General features: G+C 45.9%; 1 protein-coding gene across 1 annotated transcript; it reads left to right on the plus strand.

Moving 5' to 3' along the window:
* Nucleotides 1–4,756: 4,756 nt before the first annotated feature.
* Nucleotides 4,757–6,733, plus strand: LOC109733882 (anthocyanidin reductase ((2S)-flavan-3-ol-forming)). Its single transcript, XM_020293095.4, has 6 exons — nt 4,757–4,988; nt 5,100–5,266; nt 5,385–5,585; nt 5,672–5,831; nt 5,933–6,146; nt 6,246–6,733. The coding sequence occupies exons 1-6, from the start codon at nt 4,856–4,858 to the stop codon at nt 6,391–6,393; spliced, it is 1,023 nt and encodes a 340-aa protein (XP_020148684.1). The 5' UTR covers nt 4,757–4,855; the 3' UTR covers nt 6,394–6,733.
* Nucleotides 6,734–25,234: the final 18,501 nt, after the last annotated feature.

A 25,234-nucleotide genomic window follows, 5' to 3' on the forward strand; every position in this document is an offset into this window, starting at 1 on the left:
TCTCCCTTAGTCTGTAGGCTTAAGAAACTTGTCAGAGGTCTCATACCTCTTGACGTGGGCACTAGTCTGAAATCCCAATTTCAGTCTTCGGAACATCTCATATGTTCTGCGACGTTTCAAAACGTCTTTGGTGCCACAATTCTAAACCGTTAGCATTACGCACTGAACTATCACGTAGTCATCAAAAACGTGTATGTCAGATGTTTCGCAACATCTACAGACGACGATGAGGTTCAGCTCACCGAGCGGTGCATTAAGCACATAAGCCTTCTGTGCAGCAATGAGGACAATCCTCAGTTTACGGACCCAGTCCGCATAATTGCTACTATCAACTTTCAACTAAATTTTCTCTAGGAACATATCTTAAACAGTAGAACTAAAGCGTAAGCTATGACATAATTTGCAAAAACCTCTTGACTATGTTCGGGATAATTAAGTTCATCTTATGAACTCCCACTCAGATAGACATCCCTCTAGTCATCTAAGTGATACATGATCCGAGTCAAACTAGGCCGTGTCTGATCATCACGTGAGACGGACTAGTCATCATCGGTGAACATCTCCATGTTGATCGCATCTACTATACGACTCATGTTCGACCTTTCGATCTCTTGTGTTCCGAGGCCATGTCTGTACATGCTAGGCTCGTCAAGTCAACCTAAGTGTTTCGCATGTGTTCTGAGGCCATGTATGTACATGCTAGGCTCGTCAACACCCGTTGTATTCGAACGTTAGAATCTATCACACCCGATCATCACGTGGTGCTTCGAAACAACGAACCTTCGCAACGGTGCACAGTTAGGGGGAACACGTCTCTTGAAATTTTAGTGAGGGATCATCTTATTTATGCTACCGTCGTTCTAAGCAAATAAGATGCATAAACATGATAAACATCACATGCAATCAAAAGTGACATGATATGGCCAATATCATTTTGCTCCTTTTGATCTCCATCTTCGGGGCTCCATGATCATCATCGTCACCGGCATGACACCATGATCTCCATCATCGTGTCTCCATGAAGTTGTCTCGCCAACTATTACTTCTACTACTATGGCTAACGGTTTAGCAATAAAGTAAAGTAATTACATGGCGTTGTTTAATGACACGCGGGTCATACAATAAATTAAGACAAATCCTATGGCTCCTGCCGGTTGTCATACTCATCGACATGCAAGTCGTGATTCCTATTACAAGAACATGATCAATCTCATACATCACATATCATTCATCACATTCTTTTGGCCATATCACATCACATAACATACCCTGCAAAAACAAGTTAGACGTCCTCTAATTGTTGTTTGCATGTTTTACGTGGCTGCTATGGGTTTCTAGCAAGAACGTTTCTTACCTACGCAAAACCACAACGTGATATGCCAATTGCTATTTACCCTTCATAAGGACCCTTTTCATCGAATCCGATCCGACTAAAGTGGGAGAGACTGGCACCCGCTAGCCACCTTATGCAACAAGTGCATGTCAGTCGGTGGAACCTGTCTCACGTAAGAGTACGTGTAAGGTCGGTCCGGGCCGCTTCATCCCACAATGCCGCCGAATCAAGATAATACTAGTAACGGTAAGCAAATTGAACAAATCATCGCCCACAACTACTTTGTGTTCTACTCGTGCATAGAATCTACGCATAGACCTAGGCTCATGATGCCACTGTTGGGGAACGTAGCAGAAATTCAAAATTTTCCTACGTGTCACCAAGATCAATCTAGGAGATGCTAGCAACGAGAGGGGAGGAGTGCATCTACATACCCTTGTAGATCGCGAGCGGAAGCGTTCAAGAGAACGGGGTTGATGGAGTCGTACTCGTCGTGATCCAAATCACCGATGATCCTAGCGCCGAACGGACGGCACCTCCGCGTTCAACACACGTACGGAGCAGCGACGTCTCCTCCTTCTTGATCCAGCAAGGGGGGAGGAGAGGTTGATGGAGATCCAGCAACACGACGGCGTGGTGGTGGAAGTAGCGGGAATCCCGGCAGGGCTTCGCCAAGCACAAACGGGAGGGAGAGGTGTCACGGGAGGGAGAGGGAGGCGCCAGGGGCTAGGGTGTTGCTGCCCTCCCTCCCCCCACTATATATAGGCCCCCTGGGGGGGCGCCGGCCCTGCGATCCCATCTACATGGGTGGCGGAGGCCAAGGGGGGAAACTTGCCCCCAAGCCAGGTGGGGCGCCCCCCACCCCCAGGGTTTCCAACCCTGGGCGCAGGGGGAGGCCCATGGGGGGCGCACCAGCCCACCAGGGGCTGGTTCCCGTCCCACTTAAGCCCATGGGGCCCTCCGGGATAGGTGGCCCCACCCGGTGGACCCCCGGGACCCTTCTGGTGGTCCCGGTACAACACTGATAACCCCCGAAACTTTCCCGGTGGCCGAAACTGGACTTCCTATATATAATTCTTCACCTCCGGACCATTTCGGAACTCCTCGTGACGTCCGGGATCTCATCCGGGACTCCGAACAACTGTCGGGTTACCGCATACTAATATCTCTACAACCCTAGCGTCACCGAACCTTAAGTGTGTAGACCCTACGGGTTCGGGAGACATGCAGACATGACCGAGACGACTCTCCGGTCAATAACCAACAGCGGGATCTGGATACCCATGTTGGCTCCCACATGTTCCACGATGATCTCATCGGATGAACCACGATGTCGAGGATTCAATCAATCCCGTATACAGTTCCCTTTGTCAACCGGTATAGTACTTGCCCGAGATTCGATCCTCGGTATCCCGATACCTTGTTCAATCTCGTTACCGGCAAGTCTCATTACTCGTTCCGTAACACATCATCCCGTGATCAACTCCTTGGTCACATTGTGCACATTATGATGATGTCCTACCGAGTGGGCCCAGGGATACCTCTCCGTCATACGGAGTGACAAATCCCAGTCTCGATTCGTGCCAACCCAACAGACACTTTCGGAGATACCCGTAGTGCACCTTTATAGCCACCCAGTTACGTTGTGACGTTTGGTACACCCAGAGCATTCCTACGGTATCCGGGAGTTGCACAATCTCATGGTCTAAGGAAATGACACTTGACATTAGAAAAGCTTTAGCATACGAACTACACGATCTTGTGCTAGGCTTAGGATTGGGTCTTGTCCATCACATCATTCTCCTAATGATGTGATCCCGTTATCAACGACATCCAATGTCCATGGTCAGAAAACCGTAACCATCTATTGATCAACGAGCTAGTCAACTAGAGGCTTACTAGGGACATGGTGTTGTCTATGTATCCACACATGTATCTGAGTTTCCTATCAATACAATTCTAGTATGGATAATAAACGATTATCATGAACAAGGAAATATAATAATAACCAATTTATTATTGCCTCTAGGGCATATTTCCAACACATGGTTAGGAAACCTTAACCATCTTTGATCAACGAGCTAGTCTAGTACAGACTTACTAGGGACACGGTATTTGTTTATGTATTCACACATGTATTTAAGTTTCTGATCAATACAATTCTAGCATGAACAGTAAACCTTTATCATGGATAAGGAAATATAAAATAACAACTTTATTATTGCCTTTAGGGCATATTTCCTTCAGGGTCCTCTCATGAATAATACCATGTTCCGCACAGTATAGATCGAACTCATTAGAAAAGTACTCTCCACCTTGATCAGACCGGACTCGTTTTATTTTCTTCTCAAGTTGGTTCTCAACTTCTGCAAGCTTCAGCTCGGCTCATTCCCGCAACCCGCGGCGCACCTCGTGATGGGGCGAGGCGGGCGCCGGAGAAGGAGCGCGCGTGTACAGCTACTCTTCCCAAGCTCCCAATGGCACGTGGTAAATCAGCCCTTATAAAGAGGTCTCATTCTTCTTACTGTAACAGTATGGGACTAAACTTCCCACGACTTATTATGCATTTAAATGGGCCTTAGAGATTAACTAGGGATTATTGTCTTATATATGCCCAAGCCCATCTATAATCCATCAACAAACAGACCTACAACCTTAAGTACATCACACGCAAATACCCAACACATCATGATTACAACTCAGATAGATATGCTTGAGAGAATAGTAACCACAGTCTCAAAGAACAAACACCGCTAGAAATCTTAACCGAAAGTAATATGCGAAAGTAATTTGCAAGGGAAATGAAACCGGATGATGCTTGATGGCGACAAGTGATTTGGTAGACTAATCACTCTTCTATGAAAGAGCTACTACCGGATTACATTATTACAGCTAGACTTTAGTCAGTTTGCAGCAGTCGTCACTCTCGGACTCATTACACATTTGACTTTAAAACTCCTTTTGGTTCCCCGCAGTAGAAAAGGGAGAAGTGTCTATTGGTTGGTAGCAAGTAACGCTTCAGGCTGATACATTATTACAGCTAGACTTCGGAGATGATACTCCCTCCGTCTCAAAATAAGTGTCTCAACTTTGTACTATCTCTAGTGCAAATTTGTACTAAGTTCAAGACACTTATTTTGGGACGGAGGGAGTACTACATACCTTTCCCGCAAAGAAAAGAAAAGGACAAGAGATAACCGGAAATCCGTTGGTGAGATAACTGCATAGTAACCTCGTGCTCATAGTCTTCGACATCCTTTAGTTGCAGGGCTCACAGCCCCAACCATTCCTTGTCGAATGTGGAGTCGTGCGTGCTCACAGTCGCACTGGTAAATATCTGTACTACACATATCGATCGATTTGCGTGGCTGGCGTTGAACGCGCGTGATGCACGTGCAGGTGCGAGCATAAATACAGTTATCTCGGAGCCGCGTGCTCCACCCACCAGACCAGCAGAATTTACTCTGGTGGCTTGAGTTGCCAGGAGAACTGAAGTAGTGAGTAGCTAGTGACAGGGACGATATGGCGCCGGCGGAAGGGAACGTGAGCAGGAAGACGGCGTGCGTCACCGGAGGCAGTGGGTACATCGCGTCGGCGCTCGTCAAGATGCTGCTGGAGAAGGGCTACGCCGTGAAGACCACCGCCAGGAACCCCGGTAATTACTTGATGTAGATCTTCATTTACCTCTGGTTCACTCATCAGAACTTACGAACGGGAGCCTATGAATGAAACTGGTCACTTGTGTCGTGGTGCTTTGGATTCTCAGATGACGCGGAGAAGACCGCGCATCTTAAGGCCTTGGCGGCGCTCGGCCCCTTGGAGGTCTTCCGCGCCGACCTGAACGAGGAGGGCAGCTTCGACGACGCCGTCGCCGGCTGTGACTATGCCTTCCTCGTCGCCGCTCCGGTGACCCTCTTGCCGGAGAACCCTGAGGTAGTAAGCAACAACCACCACACTCCAGTTTTAACATCACTGAGGTTATGGTTAACCCACTATTGAGTATTGACAGATTTTGCTTTGCTTTTTTGTGTGTTGCTGCCTGTGATGTCAGGAAGAAGTGATCCAGCCGGCGATTCAGGGAACCCTGAACGTGATGAGGTCGTGCGTGAAGGCGGGGACGGTGAAGCGCGTGGTCCTGACGTCGTCGACGGCCGCCATCTCCAGCCGGCCGCTGGAAGGTGACGGCCATGTCCTGGACGAGGAATCCTGGTCCGACGTGGAGTACCTCAGGGCCAACAAGATCGGTACTTGGGTGCGTACACATCTATCAGTCAAGTTGAAAGTAGCATAAGAAAATTTGGAAGGACGCCGTGAGTACGTGTTGCCTTGGCGTTGCAGGCGTACCCTGCCTCGAAGGTGCTCGCGGAGAAGGCGACGATGGCGTTCGCGGAGGAGAAGGGCCTCAGCCTGGTCACCGTGTGCCCCGTCGTCGTCGTCGGCAGGGCCCCGGCGACAAAGGTGACGACCAGCGTCCCCGAGATCCTCTCCTTGATATCCGGTACGTGAGGCCTCTCAAACTAAAACGCACGCACAAGAAGTATCCGGATTTCAGTCGAGATGCATCCGTCGCGGTGGTGTGTGACGGAATGTTAATTTCAGGCGACGACGACATGGTCGACAGACTGGAACTCATCGAGCAGGCGTCGGGGTCGATCCCGCTGGTCCACATCGAGGACGTGTGCCGCGCCGAGATATTCGCCGCCGAGGAGGCCACGTCGGGGCGGTACATCGTCTGCACCCTCAACACCTCCGGCGTGGCGCTCGCCCACTTCCTGGCGGCCAAGTACCCGCAGTACGAAATCAACACAGATCAGTATGTAGTGTACACGACGTTTTATGTACTGTACAAAGCTACTGGTTGTGCGATGCACTGCTGACCACTGACGACGCGTGGGCTTCTGTCTGCTTGCAGCATTGGTGGTCTTCCGGAAAAGCCCAGGGTGTGCATTTGGTCGGACAAGCTCGTCAAGGAAGGGTTCCAGTACAAGTACAATAACCTGGACGAGATATACGACGACGTCGTCGTGTACGGCAGGGCCTTGGGAGTCCTTCCATATTGACATGATGTCCCTCTCCATTGTGTGATCTTCTTGGAACAAAACGATGGATGTGCTTGCAATAAATCCTCTACGGCGTCCTCGAGGCTAATTTTTTCTCTGTTCTTTTAGCTGTGTTGTTCTTCACTGTCTCGGTTATGACTGTGACATTGGTTTGTGTAGTACGTAGTTGTCTCAACATGGTGGCCTTTGCGTCCGACATGATCGAGATGTGGGGTTTGTGTCATCTCGATTTGGGGTTCCAGATTGTGTTATCTGTTCAGCCAGGGATTTATCTTCAGCTCCTTTGTACTCGGATGGATCTATGAACTCACTTGTCCTGGACTTAATGTGCCATTATCTCAACGCTCGTCTTGGTCCGTATTTTGAATTCCGGATACAACATGCCTTATGTTACTTTCTTTCCTGATATAAAATCATAGATTATAACTATGTAAAACATTCCTAATCAAGTCAAGATAAAAGCATTGCATAAGGATAATATAAGTGTCATGACAATTCCATAGTCCAAACAAGAGAAAAGATGCCATACGATAAATTTATTCTCTCTTTCTTAAGAGCCTTCATTTTAAATTTCAGTGATTTTCCTCGGTCATCTTTTGTAGGACAATTTATAGCCTACAATTGTAACTTATCAGTACATTCTATACATGATTAGAGCTCATAATTTTCATCCTACATGGCAACAAACCAATAAGATGAATGTCCACACACACATTGACAAGCCCACTATTTATCATAGGAAAATGCTAATGTGTTGCATTAGGGGTTTCATAGTCTTCAGTCTACCTTGGCTTGGCCCATCGCCCAATAATTACTCTTGCCCAACGTATGCCCTAAGACATCCACCCTAGTCGGCTTCCATGATATTAGTTTCCCAGTGAATGTACTTCCTCGACCTCCCCCGCGTCCGATCCACCAAAACTGATAGGAAGAGGCCGAAGATACCTTATTCCAACACGTCATTGCCGCAACCACCTTGTCGATTCATTACTTGGATGGCAAAGAAGAGGAACTTGAAAATCCTTTTTAGAACGCTTTTTAATGAAAAGTTCATTTACCTACTATAGTGGGATTGGGTTTGATCTAAAAAAACACTAGTGGATTTGGGCAGCAACTCAAAATAAGATGTTTCCGTCTCCGGGTCTAACTTCACCAAAAGCACCAAGGAAAGACTCCTCCTCTGTAATCTCGGCGTGGTGAGTGAGGCGCGAGCCGCAGGAGACTGATCAACCACGGTGAGGAGGATTTGCGCACCACCGGAATCATTTTGACGGGCGAGAGGGCGACCAAACATGCGGTAGCCACCGGCGAGGAGTGCCCACTGGATAGATAACAACATGATTCGATGGAGAAGCGCACGTTGAAGTGGTACACCAACAAAAGGAAGGCAGAGGCTGACGATGAGAAGTTGCGCACCACCAAAAGGAAGGTGGCGCGGGCGGCGATCAGTTGTTCCTCGGCATCGGAAGCTCTATTCTTTGGGAGGGGGGGGGGGGTCTGTTCCGGGGGAAAGCTGACGCGGTTGTTGTAGGAGGAGGTCGCTCTGATCCTTGATCATGTGATCCATGTCGATCATGCCCCTTCTGACTTCAAGGCCTGAAGCTCCAAAACCCCAACCTTAGGGCCCGTTCGGTATACGGGAATTTCGGAGGAACATTTGGAGGATTAGTTTCCGTAGGAATTTTCGCCCATAGTATGTTCTGTTCGAAGGAATCTAGGAGGTGTGTTCCATCGGAAAGTCATGCTAGCTTGTACTTTTCATAGGAAATTAAAGCTCCAGTAGAACCTCATGTTGGCGGAGGCCCGAGGCTAAGCTCAGACTGCAGTCTAACCGAAAACACAGTTCAGCTGTACGAGAGTTGTGAGAGGTAAGGCCACCCTTATGAATCCCGGTTTAAAATATATGCGGATAGCTTTGGATGGCCAAATCCCGTATCGGATGCGGTGTCTGGTTTGCGGGGATATGCCCTAATGGAACAAAACGAAATAAAGCATCCATGTGCTAAAGCAAGGACCAAACCAAACCATGGTTCTAAGCATTGCAGTCGCCAGCCGGCTACTGCATGCGCCGCTAACAGCCCAAAACATGAAAATACACGTAGTTCTATATTACATATGTGGCCGCGGTCACACCCCAAAGTGTGTTAGATAACGTTTATATGTAGCTTCTGTGTATACTCTGTATATTATATTTGTACACTTTGTGTACCCTTTTATATACATATATATATATATATGTATATATATATATATATGTATATATATATATATGTATATATATATATATATGTATATATATATATATATATATATGAGATAGCCACATCCGTATTGGGTGTCATGCAGTTTCCCAAACATTACGTGTGTTAAATAAACAAATATACGGAAAAAAACTCCTAAGTTGTGACAGTGCGCCATTTGTTACAATCTGGAAAGATGGGAGTGACCTTTTACAAGGTCTACCTTTAATTTCGCTAATCAGACTACTATGATAGTTGGGAGAACCTGAGGCTTCTCAGAGCTCAGCCACTGTCGGCCGTCGGATTGAGTCGCTTGATGTGTTTCTGGGCGTCGGATCGAGCGGTGGGAGGAGCTGGGCCGTTGGATCGACATGAAGCTACTGCTACAATGAATAGTCTGCTCTCCACCGAAAAGATCTCATGCCACCGCCGTAATTTCCATACCCCGCCGAGGGCATTTGCGGGAATTCGCGTGTGTGGTTGTGTGTGGCGTCGTGTGGGTGGTTGCGCTTGGCATAGGAGCGAGGAGGGTCCCCGATTGGGTGAGAACCCTAGCCCATTCTCCCCTTCTCCACCGCAGCCGTCGCCGCCATGGTCCCGTCCTCCTCTCCTCCCCGTACATCTCCCAGCGCCGAGTTCGCTGCCTTAGCTGCTCTCCCCACTACCAGCATGCCGTCGACGGCCAACCGGGCCGCCGCACGCAGGAAGGAAGAGCAGCAACAGCCGGGACGAGGGCGGGGATGGAGAACGCGGCGTCCATCTAGCGGAGCCTCCGTCCATCCCTCACCCCTGATGCCGCCGTCCTTCCTCCTCCCCATCGGGGCCAGGCAGAGGAGGAGGAGCGCCGGCCACAAGCACGACGAGGAGGCGGCCGGCATCACTGTGCGTCGCCCGGCCAAGGTCTTCTCCCGCTGCTCTGGGTCGCGCGCCGCCTCTGCCGCCGACAGGAGGGGGCCGTGGCAGCCGCCACGCATCCCCGCGACCAGGGGCCCCCCGGCGTGGTTCCCTCAACGGAGGGATGCTTCCTCCATCCACTGCCTGCTCCGTGCCGACACCATCAGTAGCGGCAGCGGTCGGGCTGATGCGGACTCCGCGCCACCACCGACGGCTTCGCCACGGACCGCATCGTCTCCGACCATGGCGAAAAGGCGCCCAGCGTCGTCTACAGCGGCACCCTCTTCGGCCCTGACCTAGGTGCGTGAGCTCACCGCCGTCCGCCTCGAGGTAATGTTTCCCTCTCCCTCGAGTTCAACGCGTGTGTGACCGTGTGACGGATTGCATTAGCCGTGTTGCAGTCACCGGGATGCTCATCGCGCTCGTTGGATTCGGGCTCTACAAGCTTCGATTCCCAAGTGTAAGACTTTTTATGTTGTGCATACACAAATCTGCACTTCTGAATTCAATCTGGCTGTAGTTGACAGCAGTGGGCATAACAATAGCATAACAGTATGGATATGCTATGTAGGTCATGAAATGTATCAAAACCGGTCTTCCAGAGATCATACTGCTGGTAGCTCTTTCCCAGGTACATGCATCATCAGTCCTACGTAGCTGCTGTGTGACCTTTACTTACAATTTCTGAAGCTTATGATCATTTTTTCTGCAGTACATACCTCATCCGGTGCCTTTGCTGGGCACTGCCTTTGAGGGGTTCGCCATCATAATGTCTGTTGCTGTCTTGTGGCTTTACGCGTTTTTCCTGACGGTTGGCAGGGCGTATAAGAATGCTGCTCCACCTGACCATCCCAATACTGCAGGAGGTTAGGACAAATTGTATGATTCTCAGATCTACCTGACCATCCCAATTATTTGCAGTGCTTGATTTTTATGAAAAAAAAATTTGCACTGTGTATGTGTTGCGAGCAGTGATCGGTACAGCCAATGCATCGCTACTGGAGTACTGGCCCTTTTGGTGTGAGTATGGCTGGATTATTTGCTTCTTTCATGATGAAGAAATGGCCATAGCCATGGGAGTTTCCTCTTGGCGATGATAGCCGGTGAGGTTTCTCCACCTACACTATTGACAGATATTGATTATGCATGCGTGGATATGAAATAGATGACCTACTATGATTTTACTTCCTGTTTTTTCCTTTGCTTTTCTGTTGTCACGCCAATATGTCAAGGTGTTCATGTGAACAGCTCCCATGATGTGGGTAAAAGGGCAGTTTGATTGAATCATGCTTGGTTAAAAGAAGTTCAGAATCTGCATCTCTAACTCTCCATCGATGATCAAGAAACTCATTCTTTGATGAATTTTTATTCACTTGCATGTGTTCTGGCATTTTTATTATGAACCTGTGACCAATATCTTTTTATGCTACTGTAGTGAGCATCATGCTAACTATTATGATGCTGTACTGAAGTGCTAATCATGTGAGTGAATATATATTAGTTGGTTTAAGCATCAATGAATATCATTTACCCCATAAACCTGCACATAATTTTCTGTGCTATTTGGTAGGTTTTCTAAATGTATGTCATTTTATCCCAATATGATCTCTTACTTAGGTTCGTGTTGTACGACTTGGTTGAGCTCAAGGTCAATGGATACGGCAATTGTCAGGTCTATTTACATGATTTGATTTTTTGTTTACTTTTTGAGAGTACCATGATTGGTATCCAGTACAAGCCTACTCTGCAATTACTTGCCTCTTTCCAAATCTCCATTTTAAATAGTTTCAAGCATCGTCTGTTCAATTTTACCGAACACCTGAACACCATAGATTTGTATGGCTGCTTTTACCAGGTTCCTTCTTACAGTGATTTTAATTGCTAGATATATACATCTAGGAGAGCTGGTTGTATCTCTTTTTTCTGTTGTTATTGGAGAAGATGAAAAAAAATCCTGGTCAGATTCCTTTGTTCTCACAGTAGCTTGCAAATACAGTCATGGACTCGATAATAAACATCTCTCCTACTACAGTGTACAATATATGATTGATTTTTTACTTTGCACTATTTTACATAAGTGTGTTGTTGATGCCCTTTTTATTTGGTCTTGCAGCTATTTTGTGTTTCTGGTTTTATATATATAATGGTTGGATGTTGACAAACAATTTCCATGCCTTCTTTTTCTATGGGTGTATGCTCAGGTCTTGATACTGAACCTTTTTGTCATTCGTTTTCAGATCTGGTGAACAAGATCTTATTGTGTAGATTAACTGCGGTGAATTGCAGCCAGGGTTAGAAGCAGTGGGTCATCCTCGACCTCACGCCGCCCATCTAGACAGAAGAAGATGGGTGCTGCGGGCGACGAGGCTGACGCGCCATCGTCCTGTCTTCTGTGAGGGGATCCATCATGAGGAACCAGCGGACGCGATACGGGTACCCGATCCTTACTGCGGAATCACCTCTTCTTGTGGATGGTTGCTGAACAGCAGCAGTTCCATCTCCATCCCCAACGCATCCTTGCCTCATCTTGATCTGCAATGAACCAGAGGTACCAAGTCTCTCCTTACTCTTTCATGGTGAATCCATTTTTATTATCCCATGTTTGATGGTTTTCTCCTCTCATCTCATAGAAAGAGATTTGATGTGATGATTGAGGTGGAAGGCTACCTTAACCTATGGATCAAAGGTGTGATGATGTACTTTATTATCTACAGCCACACATAACACCAACTGGTCTAGGTAGAGAAGTAGGGTAGATAATGTGCATAGCTCTTTTGTCGCGGCTAATATGTATATGATTGATTAATGGCCACATGAGAGATTACCAAATAACAAAGGCCTTTGTTACTTCATATATGTGATCCTTTTAACAGCCCACAAGATGTCTGAGGAATAACATGATAGAATCTGAGTATAAATGCTAATTTTATTCTAATATTTTATCAGCTATGTTTACTCAAACAGTCCAAGAATTAGAAGAACAATTGCAATAAAGGATCTCCCCCCCTCTCTCCGCTTTAAAATATATATAACCAACCCTTCCTCTTATTAATCATATATCGCATCCTTAATGCGCCATCCTAGCTTGTATCATTTGGGTTTATTTTTTATTTTCTTTGCACTCTACTTTATGTGTCTGGTTAAGTTAGCGAAGGTTGGGATTTTGATTTCTAACGGAATGCAAATCTTATAATCTCTGTAGATTGATCAAGAAAGACAAATTGTCTCATGCTTCAAGTACCAAGAAGATAATTTCTTGCAAGATAAGGAAAAATGGTAAGCTTCTCCATTTGTATACCCATGCTTATTTTTCGTAGAAATGATGGTTGTGTATGTTATCATGTACTCCCTCCGTAAAAAAATAGCCATAGATTAGTTTTACTCCATGGCTATGGTTTCATTGGTGAAATAAACATGGTATTTTACTGAAAAAGCATGGTATTTTATCCTAGAGTTCTAAACCCTACAAATTAGCGTGGTTATGGTTTGTTAGGTCAATCAATAGTGGAAAGTTTAGCCTGGAGCTCTACTTAGTAGAAAAATACAAAACTATTATTATTAATTGACAAAATCCCTTATTCTGCTTGGTATGTGCTTGGCTCATGTATGTTGATTCTCTTGGGCTGCGCAGGGGTGTTGTATCCGGGAGTCAAAGTTACTTGCTTTCTTCCTTACTTGTGCTTATCCAGCCCCAAGATACACTCACAGGCTGTTTGACCCTGTTTCAATTTGCCTTCTTGACCAAATTGATTGTTGTTTCCCCTCCTAATCTCCGTGGATAAGTAGACCCCTTACTGCTAAATTTAGTTGCCTTCGCTTGCCCTTTAAGGTGTTGTGTCCCTTGGCGAATGTAGTGATGGACTGGTCTTTGGCACTTCTCAGTCGACCAGGTAATATACATCCTCCAACCTTACCAGCTACATAATTTTGTGGGGTTCTCCAGTTTAATTCTTTCTAAAATTTGATAACCTGCCCAAGGTCCGGATTCACCTAGCACAACCGGAGACATGGTCGGTTGCCTGTTGGTCTGGAAACTACACAACTTCTCTGAAACCCACTAGCCAAGACAGGTGACTGCCCTTTGTCACATGCTTGAATCGATTTGGGCATAGCAGTCTGGACAGGAAGTTAGTTTTAAGTGGGTGCAGGGCTCTACGCTCTCTCATCTTGGTTTTGATGGCAGGATAATCATACTCAAGTCTGATTGTACGATGGCTCCTGTGGATGCTCTGGTTGTTGGAGAGATTCTGTCTGTAGAGGATGTTTTTCAGCGCTTGATCAGCTACGATGAAGAGCAATGCCTTGAAACATTTCTTTGTGGTCTCTGCACAATTTATTTCAGTGAGCACCCAGGTAATTCAGATGCTCCATTTGATTCTTGGATACTCTCGCTGCTGATCATTTCACAACTACGTCTCCTGTATAACATAAATCTGTTGTTTTGAAACAGTAAGGGAGAACACTACTGATACAGTATATATTGGACACTGAATTGGTGCTCCATGGAGCAAGGGCACCAAGATTTATGCACAAATCCAAACCAAATTTGGTATAGTTTTTGGAAATTTAATTCTGGGGTATAATACCTGATTATTAGAATTCAAATAGTCTACATCTGGGATATTGCTGTTTATATCTACTTCTGCATACCATACTGCTTGTATATAAAATCAACATATATCTGCAGTCAAACAATCATTTGAAAAAGTAACTACGGTTTGGCTTTAGTACAAATATTTCACATATATGTGCTTTAGTTATATGTAATGCTTTGTTGTTTTCCAAGGTATCCTCCTATCGCTGATAGAAGTATTAGCATTTTTCTGGCAGTGCTAATGGCAGTAGCTTCATTTAGTATGGTTTGGTTTCTTACAAAGGTGAACTTCACAAATCAGTTAAAATTGGTGATCGCTTCTGGAACATACGTATACACATTCACATTATAGGTTCATCTTTGACCCTTTTAAAGATGAAAATGCTATTTCCTTTTGAGAATATCTTCAGACAACAGAATATCGTGTCTATTTTGCTGAGAGAGAAATGATCTGATTGGACTATGGAAATCAGTGATAACAGGAGATAGTGAGATATCTCCTCTTCCTGCTGCCTGTGCTCCCTGCCTACTTCCTGACATGTGCTCCCTGCCTACATCCTCTCAGGTCGACGCCACCGTGGCAGTGTTCTTCGGCACTCGGGTCAACATAGTAGGTATAAAATCACCCTCTCCTGCACTACCAAAATCCCCTCTCCATCATTCCTTGGCTTTCTCTGTTGGGTTAATTGTGAGTTAGTGTGTGATTTGATATATTATGGATTGTACAAGTGGATGCGTTGGTTTGAGCGGGGAGCCAGTTTAGGTAGCTGAGAGCACTAACATACCTTCAAATTGGAAAATGTAATTTCGTTTAGTACGCAATGATCTATTATTTTCCTTGTTTCAATAGTGTGACTCTACACATGTATCCTCACAATTAGTGGAGCCTAAAATAATATAGCGGCCGCTCGATCTGAGCTGCTCTATCTGATTGTATTTTAGTAAGACGCTGCAATTTTATAGACCATGTAAATTGATTGCTTGAGGAATGTGAGATTGTGCCCTTAATTTGTACATCCATGTTCTTGCACAGTTTCCAGATTTTGGTCTTTCATGCATGTGTTGTCGATTTTTCTAAAGCAACATATATATTTCTGTAGGTTTCTCCTTGTCATTGACAGCATCGGTTAGCATAGGGGCAGCGGTCGCGGTCACGGTCACCCGAGGAGCACAGCTACACGGGGCTGGTCCTGCTGCCACCAGAGAAGAGCGGAGGAGGTCGATACAAGGTCGAGGAGGGGCACGGGCGAGGTTCATGCCGCACGGGGGCACGCGGCGTCCAGCAAGAGAAGGCTTCTCCTGTTCCCGTGCCGCCAGGCACCCCTCACCGCCGCCCTACTTGTCCTCCGGTGAGCCCTTATCCTCTCTTTTTCCTCCCCCCTGCTCTCTTCACGTACTAACTTCCCCTCCTCCTCTGATCTGTCTATTTTTATTGTTCCTTTATGCCCATTTTTAGTTTCTCTCTTTTTGCTTTAATTTGTTGTATGGGATAAATGGACACTTCTTAGCAAATGATCAATTGATTATTTTTTGATGACAATACTATTTTTTACATGGAACTAAAAAGAACATTGGTTTTCTGAGAAAATAAGATTAGTGAAGTCATATATTTTGTTTAAATCAAGTAAGGTAGCATACATGTATCTTTACTTGCTATTTTTGCATCATGGATGCTGAAACCTGATGCCATGTACATCAGTGTAAGTGTGTTGCCATGACAAGCAGATGATGTGTGTCGTGATGAGAGCAACGCAAGTAATGGTTGCATTAGTGTTGCATATATATCACTGATTGTGTGTATCTACTGCTCGGTTGATTGAATAATTAGTGGCTCACTAATTGAACAAACCTGGATGCTAGAATGAATTTGTGGCTCCCTAATTAAACAACCCAGGATGAATCTTTCTACAATGGAGCTAATTACACAAACCAGGATAATAAAATTAATTAGTGGTTCACTACTTAAACAAGCCAGGAGGTTAAAACTTGCTATAATGGATTTTTGAATTGCTCACTTATATATAGCTCATGTCAATTGAGGATTGCATATATTCAAGCAGGTCGTCGGTGCTCTGTTGGTTGCTGGATTTTGCTTATCTGCCGGCAGACCGCACCGGAGGCCGCCGCCATATAGGGGCTGATGAGGGCATCGTGATGAGGTGAGCCTCCTTCTGCCAGTGCGGCTCCCCTTCGTGGTGCCGATTCGTCTTAGCCTCTCTCTCTCTCTCTCTCTCTCTCACACACACACACACTGATGCTCCTTCCATCTCCTGTCATGCAGGTTGCCGCTTTTGCCATAGCAGAGGGGATCCAGCCGGCACGCTGCGTCTCCCATAAACATGCCTAATTTTATATGCAGAGGTAGCATTGATCTACTTGCCCCCTTCAAAAGGCCATATGTGTTGCTTTGTTTTACTTCTCTTTCATATCCAGTTATTTAGAAATTCCCTGCTAACCTCCTGGCACTTAAATACGATTAGGTATAATGTGAAGCATTTGCTTGACAGAGGCACCTATTGCTGGATCATTTGTGTTGCTATATGTTGCAGGAATGTATCCATGAACTGGGAAACCTGTGAACTCTTTGTTGATACGCCTTTTATGTGTTGCTTTTGGTCTTGATAGAGGTACTTGAGCCTCTTACATGCTCTTGTGTGCAATTTTTTAATTCTAAAATAGTACCTTCAATTGAAGGCTAGAGAAGATTTAGTGGTTATATCATGAGTCACTACAAGCGCCTATTTATTGAAACATTTTCCCAGTTGTTTCACTACAAGCGCCTATTTATTGAATCATTTTCTTCAAACTTGCACCAGTAAATATTTGTAGCTCTTCACGTTGTCTAATCAACATGTTAGTTTTGAATGCTTTGGTGAAACCTAAGCAGTAAACTCATGGCCACACTCTCTCAAATGGTGAAACCACTTCTTATGTAACCACCACTCTTGTTATCGAGGTTCCAAATGGTTTTGCCTATATATTTTTTATGTTGGTACTTCTTATGTTAAGGTAATAGATTGTGACCTCCATTTTGGTTCGGGTTAGGCTTTTATATTTGTGGGTCAATTATAGAAGCCAATTATGAAGTCTTTCTGTTTAGATATGTAGATGTAGTCTTTCTGTTTGTGTATAAGATAATTGCTTTATCTATTTAGTCCATCCTTGTTGTTTTTTGAAAATAGATAGTGTCCATGATGGAGTTGAAGTTACTGTGATAATTGGTTCATCAATTTAGCTAATCCTTACTATTCAGTAAAAAAAAGTTGGTCCTTTTGATTCCTGGTACCAATTTGTTTGTCCTGTAGAGTGAGTACATGAAGGAAAATACTTACCAAAACCTTTATTTTGCTGGCATGTGATATTTTTTCTTGAAAGACATGTGATATTTATCTGTTGATGCATGTGGCTTATGTTGTTTACTTGTCAGTAACCTCTATGGAGTATTTAGGCAATATGTTGCTTATAAGAATGTAATCAAATTATTAATTTGCTCCATTCTAGGGAGGATGAAATCTGATTATTAACTTATTTCATTTCAGGGAGATACATTGACAGGAAGTGCTCACTCGCTAAAATTGTTTCTATCAGGGGCAGAATTATTGTTGAAACACGCACCGTGTGAAGATGAATATGAACCTTTCATAATTATTCCCAAACATGCCACTGTGTCATCATTGGCCAGTGCAGGTATTGCTCTCTAGCTGATATATTGTTTAGTTCTTCTTGGTTTCAATTATGTTGGCCCTCCTTAAGATTGTTTGGGAATGTGAGGCTTTAAAGTTTCAACCTTGTGCAAGGCTCCAAAGCTTTACCAGTTTTCTACTTGCTTCAAATGAATTTGTCATTGAAGAAACCATGAATTCTTTTGTTTTCTTTTTGACCTACACATAACCTTTCATGGGAAGATAGTGTGTCATTTCCCCATTAGGGTTGGAGTACTTGATGTATGTGTTGTATTAGTGACGTGGTCGTAACAAGCAACCATAAATATTGTTTTTGATTTCCTTGGATGAAGACACTTTTATGTGACAACCATATGTTTACTAATACATAGTGGGGTTTCCGAAACTGGTGGTTACTTTTGTTTGTTGACAACCAATTACTGTGATTCCAGGAACTCTTAGATTATACAAGTCCCTATGTTTGTTTGGATTCATGAACCATGGGACTAGACTTTCATTCGATGCCACTAGCTCCTGTGATGCACTGTGTAAACTACCATGTGATCTCCCTCTTCTTTTGTGAATGCGTCCCTTTTGTCACATCTATCCATCCTTTTGTACTTGATATCTACCGTGTATGAACAATTGTATCCTTTAGTTTACCATGTATATGAACATTGCATCCTCAAATGTGTTGTGTTGTCGTTCTGTTGGCTATGGAGATGTGTTGTACTACAGTTTTGGTATCCATCTATGATGTCTTGCTCCTATTACATGTGAATATTTCTTCTTTCCTTTATTCTGTTATATCCTGGTAAACCCTGGCTTTCTACTAACTTTGACCATTACTTGCTTCGCCACATCGTTGGGACCGGCACCCTCGTGCCAAGGCGCGACGCCGATCTAGTATAGTCATTGGCGGGAGCAATTGCTCGGGTTTTCATGTGGGCTGGTCCAATGGTGTCGGTTTTCTTCTTCTTTTGTCCCTTTTCCCATCTTTTTCTTTCTTCCTTCATTTTTGTTATTTTTTTCTTTCTTTGTCTTATTTGTTCATTTTATTTTATGTTTGTTTGCCCCCTTTATGTTGTTTTCTGTCTTTACTTTTCTATTTTTGTTTTCATTTTTTTTCCACTATTCTCTTGAGTAAAACACAAGATTTTTTTCACGAGATACATGGACACTTATTTTAACTTATGGATGTTTTTTAATAGAACATGATCGTCTATGCAAGATGTGAGAACATTTATGTTTATGCACAAGAATTTTCATAAGAACATATAAATATTCTAGAAACATTTATTTTTATATGTGTGCTCATTTTATTGCAACATATTTATATTTTTCACGACATACTCAGATAATTGTTTCAAGAAATACAAACTATTTCTTCATTATATGGCCATTTCTTTTAAGATCTATGAACATTTTTTAATAGGGTATGTCTAGGGCACATCTAGATGTGCCCTACTTATTGCACATCTAAGTGGGTGAATCAAGCATAAAGAGGAAAAGAAAAAAAGAAAAAGGAAATATGCACACGAATCTCGATGTAAGTTCAATGATATAAGACTTAGATGTGCAATACTTATCGCACATCTAGTGCTTTAGCAAAACTGTTTTCAATATTATAAAATATGTTAACAATCTTTATCTGTATATGAATATATTTTTAAAATACATGAACAGGTTTTTATCGGAAGACTATGGAGGAACTCCGACTCCGAGGTGGACTTGGTCGAAGCAACTCAAAAAGGATTTCTTTCGTCTCCGAGTTCAACTCCACTCACACTCCTATAACAATTAGACGCGCTAACGAAGCCTCTGCCTGTATATAATCTCCAGACGGCGCTGGCTAATTCGAGAGCCAGGGTTCCGCAATCATCCGCCAAATCTCGCGGCGTGGTCAGAGAGACGACGCGCGGGAGATCCGATCAGCCGGACCGGCCAATGGCCCGTCAGGAAGGTTCCCGCATCACCGGAAGCATATCTACGGGCGAGAGGGCCGCCGGCGAGGAGCGCCCGCTGAAGCAATGCCGACATGCTTCGGCGGAGAAGCTCGCGCTGAAGCCGTGCGCCACCAAAAGGAAGGCGGCGGCGGCAGACGACGAGAAGCTGCGCAGCACCAAGAGGAAACCGCCGGCGATTGGTTCTTGTTCCACGGCGCAGGACGCTGGCTATGTGACGCGGCTGCCGCAGGAGGATGTCGCTCGGATCCTCAGCCGTGTGATCGATGATGTCAATGACGCCCCTTCCGACTTCAAGGCCCTCAAGCTCCAAAACCCTGACCTGATTCCTTCGCCGGAGGAGGAGCTGGACGAGGAGATGGTGGCATATTATGCCGGCGTGCGTGCCTACTATAAAATCGGAGAGGACTACCTCAAATTCCAGGCATGGGTACGCAGCGAGTACGCCAAGAACGGCTACGTCGAGGTCGATGACGACTTCCTCGCAAAGAGGGCCAGGGTCCGAGCAGACAGCGACAGAGCACGGGAGGATATGCTCAACACGATCGACTTCTCTGACGACGACGATGATCTGACGAGACTTCTTACGACCAGATGGTACTGAATCCGTATCATCTGTCATGAACAATCTGCCGTCTTGCTTTTAAGTTTAGCCATGCGTCTCTTCCCTCACATTAACTGTGATCCATCGATGTTATTACTTTGATCCATGTCAGACTGTGCTAAGCTAAGCACTGATGAATTTCTTGTAATTCACTGTGTTATATCGATCAGTTTACCATGAGGATGCAGTTCTGTTCTTGCGTTTGCAGTTTTAAGGCCTGCACGACAATACAGTAGATGCTCCTGCGAATTATCACTAGCATGGGTAGATTAATCAGTTCCAGTGCCTTGACGAGATCAATTCACCGAGATACTGGCACTGGTAGTGAGAAGTACACTAATTGGAAACTCTGCTCAGCCCCTCTACAATAAATTCAGAACCCATCAACTATAACAAGACCAGAACTTTTCACAAACTCTCAAGCATTGGAAGTAGTTATCTGGGTAAACAGCGGAGAATTTGCGGGGAAGGAAGCAGGGGAAGAAGTGGTTCTGTAGTTCTGAACTTTGTTGTCTGATTCAGAGGAAGCCAGCGTTTTATACTGACGCTGCTCGCACACACACCGGCTCATGGCCAACGCATCATGCAATGGCCACACCTTGCCAATCATCATTAGTTGGCCCAACACCTTGTTAAAAGAGAACGACAGAGCAGTGACAGAGATGACAAATGAACCAACAGTCTTCGATTTCATTAATAGACATGGTATATATCCCTAAAAAAATAAACATGGTATATAACTATATATGCGTGGTGAGGGGGGTGAGGCGTTTCATTAATAGACAAGGTATTTCGTCCTGAAATTTACGCACTTGTGCGCATTGTGTCTCTAAGTTTTTCTTAAAAAAGAGGATATACCCCGGCCTCTGCAGCTATTTTATTAATTTCACAAAGACCAAAAAAGTAATACATCAATAAATCTAAAGCCACCATCTAAGCAACATTTGTTGCTACTCTTATCCTCTTGATGTTGGTGTCCCGACTATCCAAGCCTGATACCAAACAGACATCGCACCAAATCTTAACATCTAAAGCCGGATTCCCCAGCCCAGCCACATATTGGAACTGTGGGTCACACACAGAGGCTGCCACCGTCATCTTTCACCGGTCCATCTCCAGAGCAGAAACTGACGCATCGACCTTGCCTGGCCTACCGTCGACGCCATCATGACGCCAGACAACTCCACCATCCTGCATGTATCTGTCCACACGCGCCCGTCGCCAAACCTCCGCAGCGCCATGTCGCCGGGATCCGCCGTCGGCCTCTCGCAACTAGGTGGAGCCAAACGGAGCCTCGCCGTGGAGACGAGGGCCGTCGTCGACACGCCGGCAGGGAGCCTCTAGCCGCCCCTCACCGGTCATCCTCGCGCCACCGGCCGGCCAAGGCCATACTAGGACGGATCTGGTCAGGACGCCAAATCTGCAACCATTGATGCCACCCATTTGCAAGCAGCCGCCACCTTCATTGAATGGAGCACCGCCACCACCCAATCTCAGGTCACCGCTGGCCATGGCCGCCACCACCTTCGATCACCGCCACCGCTCAGCAGGGGCGCCGTCCTGACTGCCGCCCCCGGCCTGCCCGCATGAAACGCCTCATCCGCCTCATAGGGGATACCTAGACGCCCGCCCGCTCTGGATCGGCGTTGGGCCCGCCGCCACCGCGGCCCTTGCCGGCGGCTAGGGATGGCACGAGGGGAGTCTAGCGGGTAAGGTTCAGGGCCCCCCTTGCGTCGCCTCAGGGCAGACGATGCGAGGGGTCGAGGGCACTATTACACTGGAGAAGCTGGGGGTCGAGCTCCACTGAGCGTTTCCGTGGTGAGGGGATACCTCCAAGAGATGGCAATTACAAATTTAAGAGATGGTGAGGGGCCTGTACGAAGACTCTCCCGCTCCCAAGTCCGCTTCAGGAGTTGGTGGAGCTGTAGCTAAAAATGATGGAGTGGGGAAAAGGTAGCTCCACAGATTTTCAGATTTCAGGGAGCTGGAGGACTGCCGAACAGCTCCGAAGTATAATGGAGAGTGAAAAGGAGATTGAAAAATAAGAGAGTTCGTGCTAGTGCGGCCGGCCCTTCCGGCCGATCGGTGGAACGGCGGCAGTCACGCCCACAACCACATAGGGCTACGCTTGTGTGAGCTGCCTGCCATCTACGTAGCTAGTAGAGCCACGCGGCGTGCAGCTAATCGCCTCTTCCCCGCCAACCGCTTCCGTCCCCGGCGGGCGGCGCGGGAATCGGATGGGATTCGGCCGGTGACGAACCCAAGCGCGCACCAGACCGGCGTACTACAAGACGCCAGCCGAGCCGCCCGTGGAGTCCAATCGCACACTCCCACATGGCCCTATCCGTAACCAATCGCGACACGTGCGCCATCGGACCAAGCGACGCCTGCGCGCGGATACAAATCTGAAATCCCCTCCATGGCGCCGTGCGCTAGCCAATGTCATGGGCTCCCTTCCAAGCTCCGAGCGAGCGGCGCAAGCGTCCGGTCGAGTCGATCAAGCAGAGTATCAAGCCTGGTCGTTCAACCAGCGTCACCTCTCATGGGCGGTTCGGCGACGGCTCTGCCAGATTTGCCTCCAGCACTGTAGTAGCAGCACACTCGGTGGATCTGACGGCTGGACACACACAGCGGATCGATCGGCTTGCCAGGCGAGTTTACTGATACTACTCTGTTCGTAATCGACGATCTCCCCTATCTGCCACTGCCACTGCCAGCCACTTTGTATCTCTCGATGCAGACAATCCTCGCGCCACAGTTTTAGCAGGATCTCTGGTTAACGATTGAGATTGAGATTGCACCCTAAATAGCTTTTTTTATAAATATTTTACATGTAAAATAACATTATATTTATATTCTACACATTTTTTAATCAAATTTCATATATAGCATGTTTAAAGGAGTTCGATATTTTAAAAAAGTACTCTTTGTTCTAGATGGACTGTGGGTTAGTTACATAAATGACAGTTTTTTCCTGCTAAAACGAAATGACTCATTTTCTGTCACTTAATGATGAAATGCGGGTTATTTACCAGAAAAGGGATGGGGTTTCTGTAAAGCAGTAAAAAGCAGCTCCTTTTCTCTCAATTAAAGGTGGATGACGGGTTAATTACCAGAAAAGGGAGGGGATTTTCTGTAAAAATGCATGACGGACACCTAAATTGCCCGCTGTGGTGTTATGTTATAAGGTCGAGCTTCAAACTAGGAAGTACACAACCTAGCTAAATTCTCTCTTTTCGCTTGCCGAGGCTTGCCACTTGTGGCTTACCCTACCTCACAACCCAAATTGTATCCCTTCGAATCTATCAATAAAAGTTTGGCAACCCCAAAAAAAAATCTCGCCTCTCCCATTCCCCGTCTTAGGGGATCTCTAACATGGACCCCTAAACCGTCCTGACGAAGAGATTTGAAGTTTCGAACACAATTTGCCATCAAACGTGATATCTCATCGGTCCGCTGACCGGTCCGGACATCTATTTTCCCACAATCCGGAGGCAAACCACGGGCCGGGCTTTGTGGGCGTCCAGGCCGCTGCCATGCACACGTAAGACACTCGACCCACCCAAGGACTAAAGGAAATATGCCCTAGAGGCAATAATGAAGTTGTTATTTATATTTCTTTATATCATGATAAATGTTTATTATTCATGCTAGAATTGTATTAACCGGAAACTTAGTACATGTGTGAATACATAGACAAACAGTGTCACTAGTATGCCTCTACTTGACTAACTCGTTGAATCAAAGATGGTTAAGTTTCCTAGCCATAGACATGAGTTGTCATTTGATTAACGGGATCACATCATTAGAGAATGATGTGATTGACTTGACCCATCCGTTAGCTTAGCACGATGATCGTTTAGTTTGTTGCTATTGCTTTCTTCATGACTTATACATGTTCCTATGACTATGAAATTATGCAACTCCCGAATACCGGAGGAACACTTAGTGTGCTATCAAACGTCACAACGTAACTAGGTGATTATAAAGATGCTCTACAGGTGTCTCCGAAGGTGTTTGTTGGGTTGGCATAGATCGAGATTAGGATTTGTCACTCCGTGTATCGGAGAGGTATCTCTGGGCCCTCTCGGTAATGCACATCACTATAAGCCTTAAAAGCTATGTGACTAATGAGTTAGTTGCGGAATGATGCATTACGGAACGAGTAAAGAGACTTGCCGGTAACGAGATTGAATTAGGTATTGAGATACCGCGATCGAATCTCGGGCAAGTAACATATCGATGACAAAGGGAACAACCTATGTTGTTATGCGGTTTGACCGATAAAGATCTTCGTAGAATATGTAGGAACCAATATGAGCATCCAGGTTCCGCTATTGGTTATTTACCAGAGACGAGTCTCGGTCATGTCTACATAATTCTCGAACCCGTAGGGTCCGCACACTTAACGTTCGGTGACGATCGGCATTATGAGTTTATGTGTTTTGATGTATCGAATGTAGTTCGGGGTCCCGGATGTGATCACGCACATGACGAGGAGTCTCGAAATGGTCGAGACATAAAGATTGATATATTGGACGGCTATGTTTGGACACCGAAAGGGTTCCGGGAGGTTTCGGATAAAACCGGAGTGCCGGAGGGTTATCGGAAACCCCCGGGGAACTAATGGGCCTCGATGGGCCTTAGTGGAGAGAGAGAGAGGGGCGGCTAGGGCAGGCCGTGCGTCCCCTTCCCTTGAGTCCGAATAGGACAAGGAAGGGGGGCGGCGCCCCCCTTTTCCTTTGCCCCTCTCCCTCTCCTTCCTTCCCCCTCTCTCCCTTTTGGTGGAAACCTACTAGGACTTGGAGTCCTAGTAGGATTCCCCCCCTTGGGGCGCACCCTATGAGGCCGCCGGCCCCCTCCCCTTGCTCCTTTATATACGG

The sequence above is a fragment of the Aegilops tauschii genome, chromosome 2 (genome assembly GCF_002575655.3).
Source record: "Aegilops tauschii subsp. strangulata cultivar AL8/78 chromosome 2, Aet v6.0, whole genome shotgun sequence".
Taxonomy (NCBI): domain Eukaryota; kingdom Viridiplantae; phylum Streptophyta; class Magnoliopsida; order Poales; family Poaceae; genus Aegilops; species Aegilops tauschii.